Source organism: Monomorium pharaonis, chromosome 5 (assembly GCF_013373865.1).
Source record: "Monomorium pharaonis isolate MP-MQ-018 chromosome 5, ASM1337386v2, whole genome shotgun sequence".
Taxonomy (NCBI): Eukaryota; Metazoa; Arthropoda; class Insecta; order Hymenoptera; family Formicidae; genus Monomorium; species Monomorium pharaonis.
Window position 1 is genome coordinate 25810751 of NC_050471.1, and position 25102 is coordinate 25835852.

Genomic DNA, 25102 nt, shown 5'->3' on the forward strand with positions numbered 1-25102 from the left:
CCCTTAGATCCAAACTAATAAAAATGACCGAAGTGGGGTAACTTAAGTTAGGTAACTTAAAACCTCAGAGTTTTCTTTGAAATTTAGTATCATAAACGTTTTAGAAATAGTTTAAAAAATAAAAATTGAAAACTTTTATTACCATCATTCCATTATAAAAATAATTGAGATTTATTATTAGTAACAAAATAGTTACATGGAAGACTCAAGTTACCGCTCTTAAGCATCTGAGACGAAGGAGTAGATTAAATTTTAATCTACTCCTTCGTCTCAGATGCTTAAGAGCGGTAACTTGACATTTAATCATTAAATGTAAACATACAAATATAACAATTACACTTCTCGATATTTAGGTAATTAAAAATACAGCGAAGTAAATCAATTATGATTCGAAAGGTATGAATCATTATTACAATGATAATAGTGCAATAACTTTACTCTCTAGCTTCTGAAGAAAAGATGGATAAATGATTTCACGCTGAACTATCGCCTAAGAAGAAATCTTTATTGTAATGAATGTTATTCTTTCTTCCAAATATAAAATTTAATACATGCTCCTTATATCCTGACTTTGTCACATAGTTTTTTCCTTCTTGAAAAACATTGACTTGATTTAAAGAAAAAGATTCGGATTAGGCCAGTGTCATCTTCTGATTCTTGAGCTCGTCCTCCGTCAAGTTAGCCTCATTAGAAAATCGGGCATAACTGTAATGAATTATAATAATAAAGAATATAATAAGTTAAAAACAGATAAGTAGGATTTTTTAGTACTTTAATTTTCTTTGTATATGTTCACTTACATTTTGGTGTATTTCAACTTTTCGGCAGTGGATAAGGATGGTCTTGTCGACCTGATAGACTCCACAAGCTGTGTTTGCGTAACTTTGATGGCAGTGGCATTGACTTTGCCGTCCTGTATCATCAATAAATGAAAAACATAAAAAATTATATATAAGTACATATAAATTAATATTAATACACTTTTATATATTCCTACTTTAATTGTGTATTCAAAGCAATTGTTTATGATATAGCGCGTGATTTCAATCGTATGAAAAAATATTGTCGAGTTCGTCTCAAAATACTGCAAAAGCTTAATGCTGTGCGTTAACAGCAGCGAATTGATTTAATTATTGGAGTTAAGTACAATCTGCATCGCTTCGGAAGATACCCTCCCATGTTCCTATCCGCATAATCATTTATCACAGCAAGGCGCCTCTCTCTACCCCCTACATCTTTCTCTCACCCCCCCCCCCTCTCTCTCTCTCTCTCTCTCTCGGGATACGTCGCGCTCTCCGGAAACTCACTCGCTAATTAAACGCACAGTTTGGATACTCGCGTTCTTCCGGGAGGTAAGTGCCGCCGTACAACTTCGTTTTCTCCGATGCGTATTAATTAATAGCTTCCCGTGAGCCGCGCCACTCGTTCCTCGTACACCTCGAAGACGCCCCGGCCTTTTAACGCAGGCCCGATTAATTCGGATTAAATCGATCGGCTGCACGCGCACGCATCAGTGAATGACCGCTGAATTTACGCTTATCTCCATAATCAGGAAATTATATATTGTCAATACTTCTTAAATAAGAGAAGCCAAAGAACGAGATTGAATAAGCATCAGCAATTCAATCGACCTTTGCTTTACAGATTATCAAGTGGTTAATAAATTAATGAATTCCCAAGAGAGTTTAACACATGTATGTGGACAATATAACAACAAAATAATTATCCTGCATATATTTCAAAAGTATATCTCCACTAGCAAAGGTCAATTTTTTTTATTCCATTTAATAGATTGCTAAAATCACTAAAGTGGACAAATAAAGAAAATAAAAAAGAAACAAAATTATTAAAATAAATATTGTATATAATAAACTAAAGGCTTAATAAACAAACGGGCAACCGAGGGGGGTGGCGACAGACGCGTCTTCGACGTGTCTGAGAGACTAACGAGCGTCATAACTAGCGGAATGGCTGTCTGGCTTTCGATCTTGCAGGACCGCTGCGGGCCCTAAACCGTGTATCATTATAACGCATAAGATAATAACCCCCTCGACGTTCAGCGAGGCGGACGGGGAGAAGCAAGGAGGAAGAGGATGAAGCGAAGCGCCGAAGGGGGTAGCTCGGCGCTCTCGGCACCGTGTGCTAATAAACCTGCTCTACGTTTCCTCGGCTATATCGCGGCACCTACAGCCTCCTCTCCCTCTTCGATCTCACCCTCTATCCCCAGCCCGCACCAGGGCGTGCTTTCTCCCTCCCTCCCCCTCCTCCCCCGGTGTGTACGCACACCGTAGGGTGCACACCTAACGATATTATCGTCATTACGCACTATCTTACTTCGGAAGCTACCCTACAAATGATTCTCGGGAGTCGCGCGAGAAGCGCTTTTCATTACGGCGCTGCGCAGATACTACGATACACGACAACGGTAGCAACAACAAAACGGTTCGGCCATTAGCGATGCGATCTGCTGTTCCGTGAAAGAGTCCGAGTCCAACCTTGCGTTTGGAAAAATCGATTACAAGCGCTGACAATTGAAATTCCGATTACTCTGCACGGCGGTTTTGTTAAAATGTCTAAAATTTTAGTTAGACGCAGATTTAAAAGTAATTTTGCTGGGCCATCAAAATAATTACATAGGATACTTTAGCTGATTGCTAAAATATCGAAACTTTTTACATTATTTGTCGTGCTTGAACGTCTTTTATAAGTATTTGGATGGTTCAACAGAATTATTTTTGCAGATCTGCATCTAACTAAATTTTCAAATACTTCAGCAAAACTGTTCTTTCTCTGTTCATTCCATATAAATTCATGTGTATCTCAATATATATCTCTTATGATTTCTTCGTTGAATGATTAGGTGTCCAAAATAAACAACAATCATTTTTATCCATCTGTTTATATTCTTTTATACTTCATAAATATTATTTTACGTTTTTGCTTATAGAGACAATTTCTCTACGGATAACAAAGCAATACTGTAAATTTCTATACTATTAAGCAAGATTAAAAGAATTAATTACTTAAATAATAAGATTACAGACAATAAAACTTAGACATTGGCAGTAGGACAGATGCGGAGAGAGAGAGTCTGCAGTAAGCATAATAAATAAAATTAATAGAAGAGCTAATGAGAATATAGAGGTGATTATTAATAGAGCGCAAATCAGTTGACTTGACTTTTGAACAATGTCTATTTTGTTGCAAATTTTAATACTGTGAATCTTATTACTTTTATTTGCATGCTTTTATTAAATTATAGACTTTATAATCATATTGTTTTCTGGACATATCGATGAAATGACAAGTGATAGCGTTTTTACTTTATCAACAAGTCATGTGTTAACAACACGACTTCCTGAAATCATTCCGAAATCGACTTAAGAAGGATGCTCAATCGGTCATCCAGAGGAGTTTAAACATCACTGAAAACTGTATATATTGCTGCTAAAGATGATTCAAAACGTAATCGGAATTTAAATAAAAATCTTTTAATTAATTTGTACTTTATTAAGCGCGCCTATACTCTCATTAGCGCTTCTATTAATAATTCGTTGTCTTGTTTACATTTATTACCTATTTATATGTATACTTCCCGTTTTATATTTAATTCTTAGCGGAAAAAAATTATTCATGATATTGTTACACTTGATTTAATCAGATTTTCCTTAACGAACTTATTTAATTTTTGAGGTAATGATCGATTGATTCTGATAAACGCTCCGTTTTTTGCCGAACTTCAATTGAGAATAGTCAAAAACGCGAACATTCTTTCGAAACATACAAATAAAAAACAATTGAGAATACTTCTGCTTGATAGCAATCAAATAGCTGAATTCTGTAAGTGTCAATATTATTATACTATTGTTGCGCAGATATATAAAAAATTATATATAAAAAAGCTGCGCAACAACAATGTAGTATCGAACTGTTAGAAGTTACAAAACAGGCCTAGAGGTACAGAAAGGAGCTCGTACAATTTGCCCCAAAAGACTGTTTAGAGAGAAGCCACTATAGTGGCGTTTCAATTCAAAGAATAAGTTGACAAGAAGCCACTATGATGACGAATAGTAACCAAAGGGTTAATATACAAACACTCACCGTCGCAGCCGCCAAGACTTCAAACGCCGACAGTCTCGCCAAGGTAATCGCCGCGTTAATATCGGCCCCGGTAAAGCCATCAGAGAGTTGGACCAATACCTTCAGGTTCAGCTCGCTTACGTCTATGTTTTGGGAATTGCATAAAACTTTGAAGATCTCCTCTCTTTCCAACTGAAATGAAAGGCGCACGTGAGTATTATTGCGTGAATAATTAACGCGAAATGTCCACGTGTCAAAAATATATTTACCTCGTTCGGTAAAGGGCAATGCAAACACTTGTCGAGGCGTCCTGGTCTCAAAAGAGCCGGATCCAACAAGTCGGGCCTCGAGGACGCTGCCACAACTGCTACCCCCTCGCGATCCTCGACTCCGTCAAGCTGCGTCAGCAGTTGATTCACCACCCGATCAGTGGCTCCGGTGTTATCGTGTCCGCGTCTAAATAGAAAAAAAGCAATATATATTTTTGACATTTTGAAAATACAATGGAAGAAAAATTAAGACAAAATATAACGGGATAAATTTCAATAATCTGTGACAAGTTAACATATTTATTTACTAAGTGGGTAAACTATGAATATGTTTATTTAATTATCTATTTATTTTATTTAACTTGACTTTATTATTTAACTTGTACTTTTGAAGCAAATCGCCCAAATTATAAGTACAAGTACAAGAATACAAGACAAATATAATATTTAATATATAAAATATTTTGTCGATTATCATATTATTAAGTATGTATATTAGGATAAAGAAGATAGATAAAAAATAGAATTAGCATTTCTATGATTATTCGTCTTGTTACCTGGGTGCAAGACTGTCGAATTCATCAAAGAATAAAACACACGGTTTGGCACGACGAGCTCTATAACAGAATAAATAATAATAATTTTTTTAGAATCCGCATATCATATAAAGCCAATATTTAAAAGAGAAGGAAAAAATCTGGAAAAGTCTCATTATACCTTTCGAATACATCTCTTACAGACTCCTCACTGACACCTATGTACTTCGACAACAATTCTGGACCCTGAAATAAAGCTCATCATTTAGAAAATATAGTTAAAGTCACGTTTATACTCTCAACTTTCTATTAATAGATCCGAAAAGCGAAGCTATGAAATTTATAACTATATTTTACGTCTAATTAAAAATGAATCTTGTTTCCACCTTAATGCTGATCAGATTTACACCGCACTCGCCGGCGATCGCTTTGGCCAGCATCGTTTTCCCAGTGCCTGGCATCCCGTACAATAGAACGCCGCTCTGAAGCTTTATCGGAGCGTTCTTGAAGATCTCCGGGTACTTGAGCGGCCACTGCAAAATTTCTGTGAGGGAACTCTTCGTGTCTGCTAGTCCGCCGATGTCGGACCAAGAATGGCCGCCGCTCTTGTACAACTGCACACCCTGCAGAGACATCGGCGTGCAACCCTCCAATGCGGTATTAACGTCCTCCTCCGTCATAATAATCGGCGCTTTCTGTCTTCCTTTCACTTTGAGTAGAAAGAAATGCATAAACATAGCAATCGTAGCAAACATGATTCCCGTAAAAGCAATCACGTTAAAAAGACAGAGTTTTCCTAGACTTAAGACAAAAAATATAGAGAGAATTTTCTCTTAAAATTCACCCTCAAAGTCGTGACAATCGTGGGACAATGTGAAAGAATTTTATTTAATTTTACTACAATTGTATTAATTCTTCGAAGATTATCCTGTCCGTTCCTATCTTTTCTAAAGAAGTACGCGAATCTATTAAATTGACATAAAAATAATAAAAAGCTGAATTCATTACCGTTACAGATAGAAAAAAGTATAATGGTCGTTATAAAAAAGGCAATGATAATGATAATTACAAGTAACACGGTTACCCTTTCCAACCCTGATTAAGCGTTCGCTTTTACTGATATTTTCTTGTTTTCTTTCGCTGAAATTCTTCATTTAAAATTATTGTAGTGTTCATTGATTTTACGATCATTCGTCTATCTCATTACCGTGGCGCTTCCACGCGACGAACCGCGATTTCTCCGTCAAGTCGACGAGATCCTGGGGCATCCAACCCTCGGTCTTGTTTCCATAGTAATTCCAATTCATGTCTCCAGGCACGCACAACTTGTCCTCGAGCGTTAATCGCAAAATATCGATTCTATCCACCTGGTTAGCCACGACACGAGTTAGTGTTACGCAGAAATCAACGTCTGAACTTACATGAGGATAGGGGTAACTTAATTAAGAAGGTGCGGAAATACGAAGACGCGTTAGTCGAAATGCACCGACAAACAAGACAGCAATGGCACAAAGGCCTGTTAGAAAATGTGCAAAATAACGATATGTGAATAATAAAATGTGGATAATATCGATGCATTTCTTTTTTTTTTCTTCGTTTCTCTTTTCAAACAAACTCTTGAATTTCATCATGTTTCGTAAAGATAATAACACTAAAGTACTAGAAATCTAAATTTGCAGTAGTATTTAAATTTCACAGCTTTCCAATTTCCTGTTAATTTACGCAAAACAAAAGATTAGTTTGTCTTAAATGTCACGCATGTAACTTTTCAAAATAACTTCGAATTGATCGATTGTACCTTCTCGAGATTCGGGATCTGTAAGACTGTCTTAAAGAACTGCGCTCCTCTGGCCGGTCGTAATCTCAAGCCAATTTTGCTCACGTCGACACAAGTGGCGACGACCGAAATGTAATGAGACTCTTGGTATTGCATGATGGTGTTGATCAGCATATCCGTAACTCTAAAATTAATTTCAAATCGCTTAACTCATAAGCGAAAAGATTTTAGTCTTTTAGTTTTCTAAAATTTCTAATTTTTTTATTTCTTGAGATGTCTTGCTTTTTTTTTTTATTTTATTTTGTTAGCAATCTAAAAGATCGTTTTTCAGATTATTTCAGACATCTACGGAAATGTCTTGAAGATATCTTTTAGAAATATAAAAAACATCTTATATATGACAATATGTATTAAAAACATCTTTTAAAATGTCCTTATATGTTTTCAAAAAATATTTTGAAGATATTTTTAATAAGATATCCTGATATCCACAAGACTTCGATGTTTTTTTTAAGTAAGGGATGCTGCTAATTGAAAAGATGGTCACTTCGCATTAAAGAATTAAGACCTACTTTTAAGAAATATTAATCTATGTTTTTTTCTATGAATAACAATGTTGATTTACAAATCACGCGATATTCTGAAACTTTTTACCTCTCTTTTCAATTAAATTAACAATTATTATTTGACTTAAATTAAACCGATAAATGCAATTGTTTACCTGGAATCGTTCGTTGCGTCTATCGTATTTTTCTCGTCATTTAATGATGCGTTAGTAATGCATTCCAAATCATCCAGAAACAGTATAGATGGTTGATAATACACACACAACTTCATCCAGTGTGTAAGAGTCTTCTGTATTGTCTCTGCCTTTTTGCCTAATTAATAATAGTTGTATTTGAAACCATAAAACTTGTACCATAAGGTAGAATAGAAATTTTGATAGAATCTCAAATTGTACTTTTTTACAATTATTTTCCATAAAATTTCTTTTCAGATTATGTTCTGATTATATAATGTAGTAACAAAACTTAATTTAAATTTCAGTTTGAAAATATATAACACAATTTCAATAAATTGTGTTAAAGCGGACTCGAAAAAATTTATAAATTATAACAATGTCAACGGTAATAATTTTGAAAGTCGCCAGTAATGATTTGAAATAAACGAGACTTTTTTTAAGTCGACACAACTGGCAGATTTTATTGAATATTATATTTACGACGTTTCGGCTCCTGTTTTGGGCACTTTTCAAGTAATGTACAATCACATATAAATTTGTGACTCGTGTCAGCGAATCATAATCATATGACTATATAAATAACCAAAAGAAGAAAACTGTTTTACAATTGATATAATAAAAACAAAGAATTGAAAAACTTACGTGACATGAACTAATCGTGTCATATAAAGATAACAGAAATTAATGATATATAATTTTTTAAAATATTAGTACAAGAATATTAAGGATGACAATGTACGTCTTAACTGGTACACAGTAATTGTCAGACTGATCGAAAACAAAAAGAACATTTGTTAGTACAAATAAAGGCAAGCATTCAAGTATATTTAATGACTCTATTGTAAATTGGGTTTAAACTGTAATAAATATAATGTTCAATAAAATCTGCCAGTTGTGTCGATTTAAAAAAACGTCTCGTTTATTTGTAAATTATAGTAATTTTTCTGCTCAATAATAAAAAAATATTCATAATGAATTAAAACATAATCTAATTAACATGAACCTGTTATAATTTATTAAAACTGTAAAGGAGAGTAATTTTCTATGTATTATATATGTCGCAAAAAGAGATCAGCGTTTGTGTTTTCAGTTCTTTGGGGATCTGATGGAGATTAAATATTACAGTTAATTGGATGAAAAAATTGGCACGATATTACCTCTGAGCAGTCTGCACTCGATCACGGTCGTGTACACGAAATACGGCGCCCCCTTATAACACTCTATTAGCTTATTGCAGATGGTCGTTTTACCGGAACCAACGTTACCACAGATCAAAATATTCTCCCGATCATACTGAAAGTCCACTCTTCGTAAACCTAAGCTGAGATCGAGCACAGTCTTGCAATCTTTAAGAATACCTTCTATATATCTGTAATTTTTTATCATCGAGATTTAGTACAAATTATAAGACTAACTTAAGAAACAATCAAATAAATTTAATATTTTATTTGTAAATTCAGTATTAAAAAAATAATAAAATAACCAAGAAAAATTGCTTTTTTGTAGAAATTTTATTTTATTTTTTCTTTTACAATTTCTTTCTCATACATAAATTTTTAACTTAGAAAAAAAGGAAAGAAATTAATAAGATAAAGTATATATTTTACAATAACTAGTCGAAGTTAAAAAATTAAAGTAACATTAAAATTAACAAAGTTAAAGTTAAAGTTATTAAATTTTTAATTTTGTTATTTAACTTTTAACTTTTTAATTAATTACTTTTCAATCCTGCTCAAAAGTTGTATATGAATGAGTCATGTGACTTTTCTTCATTTTTTTTTTAAGCCAAAGAGCCTCCTTTAAAGATGTGATTTATTACTTAAAGTAACAATTCAAAGTCATTATTATCAAGTTCCATTAGTAGTAATTAAAATATCATGATACACTCATTTCATTACCTGGTAGAAATTTTTTCCATCCTCGTATTTTTCTGAAAACACTTTTCAAATATTTCCTCGCGGTATCCACCTGATGGAGGCGGGACCAGATTGATCAAGACATCCGAATTTATGATATCCCTCGTTACTATTACATAATTGCAATCCGCGGGTGACATTCGTATGATGCATTCACCGTCGTCAAATGGAATCGTCGCGTCCGCATTAAGCAGCAGCGGCTCGTGCCTCGAATGGAGTTTCAGATAATTTTCAAAAAAAAATTCTGACGCTATCGTGGAATGGGAGAGAAAAATGTTAATCGACGATGGCTTTGGCGGTTCGACCTCTTCGATCATCTGTACGATCACTCGGCAGCCAGCTTCTAAGTCGAGAGTGATGCTTAAACTCAAGGACATGTACGCACAAGAGTGAATCGAATTTAAGTCGAAATAGTCTCTGTCTAACGACGCAGAACATTTATCCAAAATGTCTTCGAGAACGTAAATTCTCGCAACTAATTCTTGCGGAGGTTTAAAAGAAGAATCCACAGTCGTCAGGAAATTTGTTCTATTCGTCCGATCCTTTGACACTTTCCTGACTTTACCTAAAATGAAACAGTTGCTTTAGCCCCGCAATAACAATAACGAATTTAATAGTTACTTTGATCATTACTTTTACATTGAATCTATTTCTGACATAATTAAAGTGTCTGACATAAATAAAGAGAATATGAAGAAAATTATATTTACTACAATTATATTTCATTTATATATATAAATATTTATTTCATGATTTAGATTTTGATGAAAGTATAATTTTTCTGCAGAATTCTAAAAATAAAATTATTATTATTAATATTTATCAGTAACTGTATCAATGAAAATGGACTTCATATAATTATTTAACCATGCAATTATAATCATATATCAAATATCATATATCAAACATTTTTCTCTCAGTGCAATACAATAAAAAAATAAGCCCGCGAGTCTTAAGCAGAATATTCTTTAATATTATTATAGAAATTTACATATCATCTTTCCATTTGATTTTGCGCCTTTCGGCAAACAGTCCCTGCGAATCAGAATGTTGGAGGGGCATCGTAGGATTATGTCGTAGGCATTTGATTTATCGCAGGACGGGAAGTCCGGCAGAGGATATGCGCGAAACACGCAAGGCACGGTTCTATTGCGAAAGCGCGGCAGTAACGCATAATTTGCGGCACAGTCCCCCGAATCGCGATTATCTTTTCCTTTAGCGAAGTAAGGTAAGATCCTGGCCAAAGAATTGCCTATCTTCCTAGCCTCTTCCGCGTCCTTTATCATTGTGTCCGCACTCGCATCGAGCACATGCACTTCTGTGAATTCCTCGAGCATTCCATACGCGAATCGTGGTTCTGTATCCGCTATAAAGATAATGATTCAGTTAAAATACATCTAAATATATCTTTATATTCAAAAATATTCTGAAAGATTTAATAAAGTTATTTGGTATTATTACAATATTAATTTTGATGTATTTTAATAATGCCAAATGATCACACTTCACAAATTCTTCGATTGTTTCTTTTGTATAATTCAACAACTTTCTAATAATAATATTAAAACCGACTTCGTTTTTTTCTTAGAATTTTCTTTGCTTTTAAAAAAAATTCTAATAAATATTTAAGAATTTTTTAAGTTTTCTATATAATTCAGAAATGCAAAGAAATGCGTTAATCAATTTTTATAATCATTGCTACTTTACGAGTAAAAGTAATGTGTTATTAATACTTTGATTTATTACGTAACGAATAAAATCACAAGTTACTTTTTTTAAATTTAATAATATTTAGTAACGATCAAGTTACTTCAAAAACAATTATTCCGACTTTGACTTTATCATTACTGTTATGAAACATTGTAACATTGTAAATTATCATTATAAAAAGTTAACAGTAACGATGTTATTCTTACAATCAATTACTTTTCATCCCTAATATAATTTTACAATTTTTTAGAAAATTTCTCAGATTATTTATATAAATTAAAACACTCTTAAAAAGTTTTGAGAAAAGTCTATATCTTTTTACTTCTTTACACATGTAAATTCTGAGAAATATTCGAAGATTTTTAAGATTTTTTGTTCCATAATTCCGCAGAAAATTTATAAAATATTTCTCTCAAGAAATTTAATTTTTTTTATTACTTCATAAAATATAGAAAATTCTTAAATATTATAAGATATGAAATTCTTTTTCGTCAGCGTGATATAAAGAATGGAGTAATCCAAGCATTTACATAATCAAGAATAATAATGCTATTTTTCGAGTAATTTTTCTATACTCGAGTAAAATTACACAAAAAACAAATGACTTGCCAACGCTGAAAGTCACGGAGGAAAACTTTGAGATCCACGCCACGATCGGCTGTCCTTTCGCGACAATTCTCACTTGGCTCAGGAGACTCGATTGCATCTTTTCCATTTGCAATTCCTACCGTCGGATACAGACGATCATTTAATTAATTCGTTATTAGCACGAGTAAAGGATATGAAAATGATATCGTACCAGAAGCTCGCGATCGCTCGCCGTGCGTGGAACAATGTGAATGCTGCTTAACGAAGGTACTTTTTTCACAGAGGACACACGCACTTCGTCTCCCTCTTGGATATTCAAACTTCTCGCAAATGTTGCCCCGATAGATAAGACATCATCATTGACACTAATGCAACCGACACAAGAAAGATAGTATGTCTTTTTGTTGTGCAATATTTCGATCGCATTCTCCTGTAATTAAGTCATTGCATAATCAAAACCAAAGAATTGCGTGAAAAATTCTATGATTATTTTATAGATAATTTACCATACAGTCGTACGGTTACTTGTACTCTGCTGAAAATATAAATCGGAGCGTGAGAACGTAAGAGGAAAGTAATAAAGGCATAAACAAAACTTCTAAGTGTAAATTAAAACAATGAAATGTTTGCAAAAGCATTGTTAAAGATAAACGCTTCTTTTACATTTCACCATTTCAATTTACGTTTTATAGAAGTTTCGTTTACACTTCTATCACTCTTCTATTATATTTAACTTACGCTCGAATTTTTATTTTCACCAAGATAATTATAATAATTATATAATCCGTTATAATTGTTTTTAAAAATGTGGCATAAAATATAAAAAAAAGCATGCATAAATTTTTGTTCCTATTATTATCAATGTCTATTACTATCATTCATATTATCTTAGCATTTAATATCGATTTTTTATTATACTGAAATAATGTATATTCAAATAAGGACCAGTTCTTTTTAGTAAACTTACCTATAGGTAAGTATATGTATGTCTACCTTTTTTTTCGAAATGAATTCTAAAAGATAAATTTTATTCTAAATTGTTTTTATAATTATAAATTTAAACTTTTTATAATTTATTTTTATAATTATGATAATTGACATTTTGCTGGCTGAAATAATTATAAAAAAATTATAACGCAAAAGTATATAACATAAAACACATTTTAATAATTGTAATTTTAACATAACTCATTTTTTTATTTAAGATAGAATTTTTTTTTTAATTAAAAATTGCGTTTTTATCGAGTTATCATTATTATCGATTGTCGAGTTTATCATTTCAGATTTTCCGCCAAGGTTTCCTATTTATCAACAGAGAGAAGAATTCTTCTCTCTGCCCATAGTTAGCGCCACAGTAACAAAAGGCGCGCGATAGTCACGTGACACTTGTTGCCGATAAAGAAGTTAGTGACAGAAATTGCCGTGGCCGTATTATAGGACCTAACCTTAGATTCCAAGCGGCGCAGCGGAGAAATTGACAGATGTGCGAAACAATTGTTCGTCGTAATATACTTCACGATAAAACGCTCGCTTCGCATCTCAGCGTCATTCACGAACGGCACATTCACAAATGAAACACACAGTCCAACAACGTGCCCTTGCGCGAAGGAAACTAAAGAAAACCCAATGAACTTTGCACTAGGTAGTTACTATAAAGCTTTATATAGCGACTGAGCGTCGCTCAGTAAGCGAATGGGAAGCTACGTATTGTTTACGATCGATAATTTGCATGTTGTCTTTGGTTAAGTAAACCGCTATTTGCAAAATAAAACATTCAAGATTTTAATTTAAGATAAAAAAATATAAGTAATTTTGATCAATAAATTTAGCCATACATAAAATTTTTGCAATGAAGGTGCGAATGTTTTAGGCTATCAGAAAATTTTGACATAACGCTAACATAATAGAAGTAGAACGAACCAAATTAAGTAAAAAAAAAGTCCTGTACCATTTTGCGATTTTTGTAATGATTAACGAGTTATTAATTTAAAAAAATAGCCGATTTGGTCGGCCTACTGCCAAATTCCGGCAAGCGCGCGACAACGCGAGATAAAACCGCGCGTCCGCGCTATTAAGAAGTTTATAGGCTTAACGTTAGCCCCATTACCGTATATTCTTTGTTTTATATTATTATGGCAACAATGAGTTTTACTTTTACATAAGTTAAAAATTAGTTCTTAATTCTCGTCCCACAATATCTTTCAAAAAGCTTTCTGAAAGATATTTTCATCTAGTATATTAAATTTTGTGCTGTGTGGGATACAATCACACACATTTTAAGAGCCACAAAAATGTTAATTTTATAAAATTATGAATACATACCTTTTTAATTATTCTCCAAAAATATATTATGTTAATTATAATTTAAGATGTGAATATATTACAGAAAAAGATAACGGCGGTACAAAAAATCATTTATTAACAAAAAATAACGATTTTTTAATTCCTTCTCATTAACTGAATTAATTCTGAGAAGAGTTTCCCGTATCTATAAAAAAAAATTTATACGAAATCTCATTACAAAATGTTTGTAACGAGATTTTGTACATATTTCTATTATAGATTTGAAAGTTCTTTTGTGAACTTTAATATATTCGCATTTTTTTATTATAGACAATATAGACGGTTTTGAAATAAGACTTAATCATCTAATCTATTCTTATATTTAAAATCGTCTTGGTTCCGATTTACAATAAAAATTTAACCTTTAAGGGTTCTGGCAGTCGCAAAATCGCGCTGGTCTGCCGAAGCCCAAAGCCGTAAGAAATTAACTAATCACAGTTAAGTATTCTTATAAAAATTAATATCATGATTGATCAATTTTTTACTTAAAGCTTAAATCTTTATTGTAGACTAGAACTTAAATACAATTTTATAATGTTATGAACCAATCAGAGCGTTTTAGCATCTTAAAACGTAAGAGCGCATTTAGCAAACCAACAGCTTAAGGCCTTGTCTACAATGAAGATGTAAGCTTTAAGCCATAAAAAATTGACCAATCACAACTAAGTATTCTTATAAAAAATTACTGTGATTGGTTAGTTTCTGGCTTAAAGCTCAAATCCTTTATTGTAAACTAGGGGTAAGCCTTTGGCACATGATACGAGTTTTCATGCTAGATCGCATACGAAACTTCTTATTACCTGTCCAGATTGGCTCGGATATTTATATTACCAATCGTAAGCCAATCGTAAGACGCCTCCTATGCCAGCATGAAAAATCATATCGTGTACCGAAGGCTTTAGTAGCAATCGCTCTTACTTTTAGAACCGTCAAATCAACGACGTTATTCTACAGAAAAATAATATTACTCAACTATGGAGTCTGCTAGTTATGAATATCGGCTTAATTCGTGACCGCGACGCGTGTGGCGCCTTCAAATGAGAACTCCCCCTTAACTACAGGAGAACTCCACAGCTGCGGCGCGGAGGATTGGCCTGGCGGTGGGTGATGCCAGCCAATCACCGCGCGACAAACGGCCGTAACCGTGCGTTTGAACCAACGTCAACTCTCGCCAAAACTCAGTCAAACCACACGGCGAGACGAGAGGAGGACGTGGGCAGCGACCGCTAGACGCGTGAGAGATCGAAACGCGACATTGCACAGCCGTATTAGCGCACGACGCGTGGCATGTGAGAACATTGTGAGAATAAAACGACCTTTCGCCTGCTCGCTCACACAAGCGCACGAGGAACCCGTAGAATCACGTAGGTAAAGCGCGCACGTTAACATGTTCCAAATACGTGTCCTCTACCGGCGTCGCGGGGGATGCACCTCTCGCTCCAGAGCGGCGCGACTCCACCATGTTTCGGCCGCACGTAATTTCGAATAAATATTTCGCCGGTGACCTTCGTGCTTCCTCTCCCGTGGCACCCGCGAGGGCAGCTTTCGATGATCTCGTTGCGATCGTTTCCCATTCGCAACCGAGCGCAACGGACCCGGAGTCGCGGAGTCTCGCTCCTGCCTGTTCCCGCGTCTTTTTCCTCTGCTCTGGGCGCATCGTTCGCGAGAACCGAAAAAAAACTTTCGTATAGATCTTGAGATTCATCACTGAATGTCACGCGAATTCCTACGTCGGCGGAAAGCGGGATAGTGCCACTTCATTTCGGCGACGACTCCGGCGATCTTTTTGGTACGGGGTGCACGGGAGACGCGTGTGTCCGAGGTGTCGAGATCGCTACGAGACGCGAGTTTCTGTGTACGAGCCGAGGGTCACACGTTAACCTTCGATCGTGCTCAAAAGCATCTCGAAAGTATGCCAGGCAAATGCAGAGCATTTTCTCGTACAATTTCGTTGCATTCCTCCAGAATTACAATTAATCCGGGAAATAGTCACTTAACTTGTCCTATTCGTAAACAATAACTTGGATTGTTTCTTTACACTCCAATTAAGTATTATTTTTAATGTTACTGTATTCTAGAATTTTTGAAATTATATTGTTTTTATTAACATTTTAAGAAAGAGATATGAGGAAAGTTTAAAATGAAAATTTTGTGTTTAATTTGATTTTGTTTTAGCACTAAAAAGTAATGAAAAAAGTTGTAAATAATTACTTTTTATGTGAAGATAGTATACGAAGAACAGTAATCACTTGCTTTTAGAAAGTAACTTTTTCAATTACTATAAAATATATTTGTATATCTTTTTATAAAAAGATAATTATAATTAATAATATGGTTTAATTAATATGGTTTTAAAAAAACGAAATTAACTAACAATAATGTAACCTTAATAAAGAAGTATTTTTTAACTCTAATTATTAAATATTTTGAAAACAAAATTTAGAGACATAAATGTTATTAAATTTTATATTAATTTTTAGTTTAAAGAGAAAAATATAATAACATTAAAAATTTTTATTATTGAATATCTAGTTTGTATGTGTTTACTATTCAACATCTTGAAACAAAATAATTTATTTATCACGTTGATGCTATGGTGCTAACCTATTATACATATTATATTAAATAAACCTTTAATTGAAAAATACTCTTATTTGACAACATTCTTTTTATTTTATTGCTTTTAATATAAGAGATTAGTATTTACCAGTTTTTTAAGAAGATGTGGATATAACTAGCATAGATTTCTTTATTAAAATACTATAGAATTTTATCAACCTAGAAAATTCAGTACTAAATATGAATATCACGATAATTGACATGTTAATTATAAATATATTTTGAATGATAATGTATTTAGTATAAATGTGTGATTTTTAGTGGATTATTAGAATATTTTATCAAATTATTTATAGAACATTTTATTTTTTCTTCTTTTCCTTTCCTTTTTCCTCCAATTACATCTCATTTCCTAAAAAATTTGATATGCATTCTCTACTTTTTTTTAAATATTTTAATTGTTTTTCTTTAATCCACTTATACTGTTACTTATTATATTTCAAAAAAATTTACTATTCTTTCTTATCTTTCTTCTTACATTTCTCTTTTTGATATTAATTTATATCATCTTTTTTTATATTTACTATGAATAAAATATACTCCAAAAATTTTATTATCTTTTTCTAAAACACTCTACTATATATTATATGCTATAAATTAAAATATAATATTAAATTAATATATAATTAATTATATGTGTTTGTGAATAACAGTAATTAGATAAGAAATTGAAGCACCAATTCATCAGATCTGCAAAATGGCACCTCCAAAGGTATTACTTGGACAAAACAGACAAAACAGCACTGCAACCTTGAGAAAAGGAATAACAACCAGAAGTCAAAATTCTTTATTGAACAATGTTTTAAAACCATCTAATACTGGCAGAGAAACTCGCACCAAACGAAAAGCAGAAGTTTCACCATTGAAGGAAAAAACGCATAAAAGATGTGCTTTTGCAAACATCACCAATGTATGTATTCTACAAAATTATTATAGCTTTATTATTATATTGAAACATACATTTTATATATAAACATATACTTTAATTTAGTAGTCAGATTTAAATACAACTTTAAGTTTGAATTTTTATTAATTAGTGTTTATTAAGTTTATTAGATGCCCATTTTCAACTCCTTATTTTACTTGTGTCTTGATAAATACTGAATGTAACTAAGACATGCAATGCTTTATGTTCAAAATACTATCAGAAGTAAGATTAGATAAGAGACAAAAAAACAAAAAATTTCAATTTGACAGAAAATACGATTCTATTATATGACATTTCTGAATCAGATCATCTTAAGTATGTATGTAGATTGTTGCCAAAATTTATTACCTAAAGAAGTAAGAAGAAAGAGAACATGAAAATCAAGTTAAAAGTGATTTAAATTTGACTACTGCTTTAATTTATTTAATTTACTATACAAATAATCCAAATCAGTATTTCACATATGTTACCTTTGATACTTTTATTACACATGCTATGTATGGTATTGTATATTTTTTATTTATAATTACATATGTAGGTTTTATTTTACGGATTCTTTTATAGGCCATTACTACATCATTAGGAGGACAAAATCATGCAACAAAAAAAGCGATTATTCAGCCCAAACCAATTGAAAGTAATATTGTTTTAGAAAAATCTGCAGATATTACATCAAAAGGGGTATCGACGAAAATAAAACCGGTGCCTCGTGTTAAGCCTATCATCAAAAAAGATGATAAAACAGAAATTGTCAATAAAGTTGTAAATAATAGACGAAGTGTAGATTTAGAAAAATCAGAGGATAATTCATTATACGTCAGTGCCTTGGAAGATGTTAATGATAGCATGAAAAGGACTCGCAGGAGCAATAATAAGGTATAATTTCTGCAACATTATATTAATATACATCTTAGAATTCATAGGTTCTCTCAATTTTATTTATTTGCACTTTTTAAAGATTTAAAGATTGAAATTTGTTTTTTGAACAAATTTTATATAACTTCTAAAATTTCTTTAAAACTGTACACTTATAATTCTTAAAACCAGGGTTTTCCAAAATTATCACAATCCATTTTTTTTAAACAGCAAACCTCTGCTTTAAAAAGTTAACTACTTACGTAGTTTTAGGGAATATGTAAATAAGCATCGGAAAGTAAATCATTTATTTATATCTCGATCTTTTTATATTTTATATTGAATATAATTTTATAATACCTAAATACTCAATACTCAAATACGTAATGAAGTCTGAAAGTGTAAAGAAAGCACTTATTTCGAACATTGATGATAGTTTTGATGTTAGCATTGATGCACATTATTTCATATACAAGAAGTTTTACAATTGTAGTTTATTTTGAGATTTGGTTTTCATTTTTACAATTAAAGGAGAGGAAACGGTTATAAACCACAATTTTGTTTTATTTTAATAACTCAATAAATATTTATTAAATTTGTTACCCATAAAGTTCTATCAATCATGTTATAAGCAGAAGTTCTTGGATATATCTCTGGATATATATAACGAACATAATTAATAATTTACTGAAAAGGAGAAAAAATATTGTGGTTATAGAACCTGTAGAAGGATATGGAACACTACCAACAAATATTCTCAAAATTATTTTTATTTCTAAACTATGGAAAACTAACTCTTGGACGAATTTTGCACTTCAGTATCACGCAAATATCAGTATCTTGCACATAGTACTATGGGAAAATATCAAAAATATATATAAAAAAATATCTTTACTCTTGGCTCTTGCAACTTTACGCATTGTAGAAGTATTATAAAAGTATTATAACAAGCAATATTAACTAATAAGTGAAATAAAAGTATAACTAATTCATTCGAAGGAATTATAGCACTCGGACTTACGGCATTCACAAATGGTCCATAATGCAGGCAATATAACTTTACACATCAAATGCATTTATGCAATCGTTAAATTTAATAATGTTATTTAAAGACTATATTCAAGCTCCTCAAGTTACACTAAAGTTAAAAAATTAATACTTGACATATTTCTCAAAATGATGTAAAGATTTCATATCTATAAAACTTTTGGTTCCTGCAATACTGAAATGCAGTTTTTATAACAACACAATAAACATGATCAGTGACTATGTTGTAACGTCTAAACAATATGTAAAGAAATAACTTCGACGGTTATTTCCAAAATTCAACACAAAGTATACGAAATATTGTGAATTTTATTAACCTTACTTCTAATCCATAACCACCTTCTCTTCTTTTGAAAAATTTTTTTAACTAACAAAGGAATTCGAAAATTCAAGAAATTATATTTTTTGGCAATGCATAAAGGATATCCTGATGTAATAAACTTTTTTCTCTATCTGAATTTACATTGTAAAAATAAAATCAACTTTTAAAAATTGTAGTCTATTTTTCTCGTTGTTTCATTATTCATCAATAAAAAAAGAACAAAATAAAATTAGAAAATTTTCTTTTAATCATATTTATTAATTAAAAAAACTTATCATAAACGTAATAATTTGTTAATAAAGTGGAAATATTTAATTATATCATCAAAATATCCTATATGTGTATAATCAAAGTTTTATCATTTTTTAAATTGTATATTAACATTTATCAAATATTTATAGGTCGACGAAAAAACTAACGAGAATCAAATAGAGACAACTGACAAAAGAGAATTTACACTTCCCGCGCATGAGAATAAAGTTACCGCCGCAACTTTGGTAAAGGCTATACCTGTAACACAATTGCCTGAAGGTGTCCAGTGGGATTTTGATGGCGAGAATTGGTTAGATCCATATCAAGTGTCGCATTATGTGATGGATATCTTCGAATATCTGAAGGAGCGAGAACACCTATTCCCTATCGGCGATTACATGGACCGACAAATATGTCTTTCGCAATGGATGAGAGCGCTATTAGTAGACTGGATGGTCGAAGTTCAGGAGTCATTCGAATTGAATCACGAAACTCTGTATCTAGCTGTAAAACTGGTTGATTTATATCTAACAAAGATGACTGTCGGAAAAGAAACTTTACAACTGCTCGGCGCTGCAAGTCTTTTCATAGCAAGCAAATTTGACGTAAATTTTACATTCACAATTATATCTCTATCACGCAAAAATTTTTATGTGGTAATATAATTGCACTTATATTGAACAATAAACTTTGATAATAAAAACTTTTTAACTTCGACTTTAGGAAAGAATACCACCAATGGTAGAAGATTTTTTGTATATATGTGACGGTGCTTACACACAAAGGGAGCTAATCAAAATGGAAATTAATATTTTAAAAGTAGTCAATTTTGATCTGGGAATACCTCTTTCTTACAGATTTCTTCGGCGCTATGCTAGGGTAAGCAACTTATAACTATTAACTTATAAAGGCTATCTCAGAATTTTATTCTATCCCAGGATTTTACTGAAAACGTTAAATAATACAGAGAGAGAGGGGGGAGAAAGAGAGAGAGAGAGAGAGAGGGGGGGGGATGGAGGTCACAAGCATGCAAACTTTAAAATTTTACAGAAAATTTAATTCTGAATAAAAAGTTTGTTATAAATATAAATCAAAAATGCTCTTAAAAAGTTAGTGTCCAAATATCTGATTATTTTTTATACATTTTTATAAATATCTGGGAATGTATGCGTTTTCTAAAAGTGGCGAGAGAAAGAACACATTATTTTTAAATCATCAGATCATAAAAGGAAATCTAATTACATTTTTCTGTTGGAAATTAGATGTTTTAGTTTTATCAAAATTTTGTTTTAATTTAATCTTCAATAGAATTTACTCCTAGAATTCTTTAAAACAATTTATTATAATAGAGAAATCTATATAAACATACATTATATATATAACTCGATTACTACTGTCTGTAAATAGTGTGCTAAGGTGTCTATGCCCACGTTAACTCTGGCTCGGTACATATTGGAGCATTCACTGATGGATTATACAATGATCAGATTTAGCGATAGCAAAATAGCAGCAGCGGCGTTACTATTAGCGTTGCTAATGAAGGACTTGGGAGGATGGACACCAACATTAGAATATTATAGTAGTTATAAACTTGACGACATAAGAGATATTTGCAACCTTTTGAACAATAGTCTACATAAAGAGCATAAAGAAACATTAAAGACTGTCTACAGCAAATACAGCCACAAGTAAGTATTTAAATATATTTTATGTAGTTATATTTCTTTCGCGTATTTTATATTTTATTTCTTATTTCTCTTAGGTATTTTTAGAATTTTTCTGAACATTTTTTGCAAAAATTGCCGATGTTTATTTGCACATTCTATTTCTATTTATTTTATTTGTATTTTAGGATTTTCTTTGAAGTAGCAAAGCTGCCCCTAAAGGACACTTTAAACATTTAAATAGAATAAAAATATAATTAAAAGTAACTGAAATAATTTGTAAGTCAAAGGAATATCTCAAATTCAGTATAAGTACAAACAGATTGAACCATTTTGATAACACGGAATTAGGAGTTAAGACTAGTCGTATCAATTGTTGGATAGTTTGAATGTTAAGTGAATATTAAGATATGATCGTTAGCATAGTGAATAGTGAACGTTGCTCTCCAAATTGTATAATGTGTGAAAAAGCGTAAAAAAATCTCGAATGCATATCGAAAACTTTTACCGCGAAACTGATTTTTTTACGGGTACATACTACATAGCGTATATATTGACTTATTATCTTTATTATTATTATATTATCTTTATTATTATTATATCATTATTTATATAAATATATATGTGACGCGGTAATATCTATATAACTTTACAGTCTTTACTATTTGTATAAGTCATTTTTATTCATTCTTTGTCTTTTTTTATTAAAAATTTATTTTAGCGCCACGCTTTTATACCATGCGAAATGAATTCTCAACCTAAGATTTGATGTCGAGTTTTTCTACAATACGCGAAAATAGACTGAAAAGTAATGCACGTATGGTCCAATTAACTCTTGAACAAAATATGTATATTTTTAAATAATTTAAAGATAAAATAAAATTTATTTTTTTATTTTAATCGCATTGTACAATTTAATAAATTCCCAATGGAAAATTCTTTTGATGACATGTCCGTTTATTTAGTTTCGCCATTCATGAAAGAATATGAAAAAATACAAATTACATAATGTAAGCCCTAAATTGAATGTTTTACGACTGTTGCTCTGTTGCGACATTCATACGTACGTAATTTTGAAGCAATCAAATTCACACATTTATATTGTTTATCATGCATCGAGCAACAATATCTTAATCAATTTTTTAACAATGACTGAATTTTATACTGCACATATTAGATCTAATTAGTGTAAAACCTGATTTTATTTTGACGATTGTTCAAAAATCATTGACCAGAGTTAATTTTTATAAAGATAACATTTGTTAAGAAGACAACACTGTCCCTATCTCATTTCTCAGGGTAGTTGACCGTATGCGTTGCTTTTCAGACTGTCTTTTCATGATTAACTTCAATCTTTCGATGACTTTCGTGACTGACGATATTTTTGAATTATACTATCAATCGCTAATTGATAATGCGAATACGATTACGCTCAAGCGAAAACTGTGCCAGCTCTCACCGTCATATAAAGAATGTGGCGCATTGTTACATATCATTGTTGTATTTACAGTTAGGCTTCCTTATTTCTTCTTCATTAGGATCAAGCTAGCTTTTCTCGTCTTTCCCCTCCAGTCTCCACATATTCAAGTATTAAGTAGTTGTTAGGTTTAATCATTAGAATATGATTGGAAGCTGAAGAGTGGGAAGAACACGGAGAAACTAACTCAATCCGCGTAAGGAAATACAGCGGAAGCTAAACTGTACATAGACTAAAGCTTACATTGTTGAAGAACTCGGAAAATTTGTTACAGTCATGAGTGAGAAAAAATATTCATCACAGACAATTAGATGACAAAAAAATTCAATATTAGGAATATAATATCCTACTTCTGATACGTGGAGAATATCTACCTTAGAGAGTATAATATCTCCTGTGTACATTTTTAGCAACGTAAGAATTCCTTTTTTTTTATTATATTCTCCTTCATTGAAACTCGTATTTGTGAGTGGCAAATGTTTTGTCATTTTGCTGTCAAATGTAAATTTATGCAAAGTATATTGAAAAAATTTTTGGGCAATTATATTAATTTATTATAAAGTTATACTTAGAAATCGCTACTTTAAAAATTAAAGAAAAAATTGGCTTATATACTCTTGTATCCTACTGAAACGAAGAGAAATTATAAATTTGAAAGAGTCGCAATTTATAAATTCGACGTTTCGAAACCTAATAGTATGACATATCTTTCTTATCTAGACGAAAATATTCAGGTGAACATCAATAGGAAATGAAAAAATCTCATCTGTGATATCAATACTTGCTTGTAATTCACAGAACTAAAACGATAAATGCGTGTGTGGTGCACTTTTTCTTTCTAAATGCATCTAAGGATGCTTCTAAATGCATCTAAAGGATGGTTATTAAATCCTTTAACGTGAAAAATAATTATAAGTTCATAATTTCGACGTTTTATTTTGGATATAATTTTGCATCTCAAATGGACAACAAACGTATAAGTAAAATTTATATACATATACTGTACATATATACGATTAATCGTAGATTTTCATCTATACATATATGTGCGCGATCGTAAGATTTCTAAATTAGGCTAGTATGTATATAGTTATTTTTCTACTATTTTAATAAAATATGTTGATTATATCGAAAAAAATGTGTGCATGTGCATTAAAAATAGGATGTAATAAAATTGTAAGAATACTTATTAGCTTGTTGTGCATTATTTTACCTAAAATATTTATCAAGAAAAAAATCTCATTATATCATCATAGAACGTAAAGAACCTCGCACCAATGGAATTTGGTTCTCGGCCAAATTTGCTGAAAGTGCAACATATTATTCATTACGACTTCCTGATCAAAAGTTTCAATAAATAAGGTCCAAAAATTAATGGTTTTCAAAATACCGAGCTTCTATATAAGTATATTGTATTTATAACTTGATATTGAATGTTCTGTAAATAGTATTGCTAAACAATACAATCAATATTAAACTAAAGTAAAACTGCTATTGTAGAATCGTTCATTAATGGTTGCTTACATCAAATAACATCAAGTTGAATTTATGATGTTAGCAAATCTCATCTGGGATTTGGATAAATTATTTATGTTTATAAAAATGTTTATAATAATATAGGAGTTTAGGTTATAAGTTTTTTAATAAAATATTACATTATAAATAAATATCACTTAATGATACAATAGCATTCTAAACTTAATTAGTTAAGTAAAATGATTAAAACTGCCATGCATCACAAAATTCAATATTAACAAATTAATCCCAGGGCCCCTATTCTTGAAGTCATTCGCAAGAGAAACGTATACGCAAATACTCGCTCTAACAGAAAGTTGTAAGTTTATTGGTTAATAGCCATACGATAGCCAATAAATTTCCAACTTTTCTGTAAGATCAGAATTTGCGAATACGTTTCTCTTGCGAATAAATTCAAGAATAGACCCCCTGTTGTAAAAATAAATGGTATCTTTCCTCATT

At 31.5% G+C, this 25102-nt stretch overlaps 2 protein-coding genes across 5 annotated transcripts; one reads left to right on the forward strand and one right to left on the reverse strand.

Moving 5' to 3' along the window:
• Positions 1–484: 484 nt before the first annotated feature.
• Positions 485–13195, reverse strand: LOC105839661 (peroxisome biogenesis protein 1). Its single transcript, XM_012686122.3, has 16 exons — positions 13064–13195; positions 11830–12048; positions 11640–11754; positions 10312–10686; positions 9303–9885; positions 8562–8773; positions 7384–7540; positions 6684–6846; positions 6093–6252; positions 5272–5594; positions 5067–5131; positions 4907–4966; positions 4350–4536; positions 4102–4272; positions 801–913; positions 485–705 (listed from the first exon to the last, which is right to left on the reverse strand). The coding sequence occupies exons 1-16, from the start codon at positions 13154–13156 to the stop codon at positions 633–635; spliced, it is 3069 nt and encodes a 1022-aa protein (XP_012541576.1). The 5' UTR covers positions 13157–13195; the 3' UTR covers positions 485–632.
• On the forward strand, positions 13145–24317 carry LOC105839662 (G2/mitotic-specific cyclin-B3). Of its 4 annotated transcripts, none has more exons than XM_036286817.1 (8): positions 13154–13260; positions 15023–15871; positions 17234–17490; positions 18073–18384; positions 20134–20589; positions 20708–20863; positions 21392–21672; positions 21837–24317. In XM_036286817.1, the coding sequence occupies exons 3-8, from the start codon at positions 17278–17280 to the stop codon at positions 21886–21888; spliced, it is 1470 nt and encodes a 489-aa protein (XP_036142710.1). In that variant the 5' UTR covers positions 13154–13260; positions 15023–15871; positions 17234–17277; the 3' UTR covers positions 21889–24317. The 4 variants fall into 4 exon arrangements, with proteins under 4 accessions (XP_012541579.1, XP_036142710.1, XP_036142711.1 ...); XM_036286818.1 differs by having other exon boundaries at positions 15023–15329; XM_036286816.1 differs by having other exon boundaries at positions 15023–15325.
• The last annotated feature ends 785 nt before the right edge of the window (positions 24318–25102 follow it).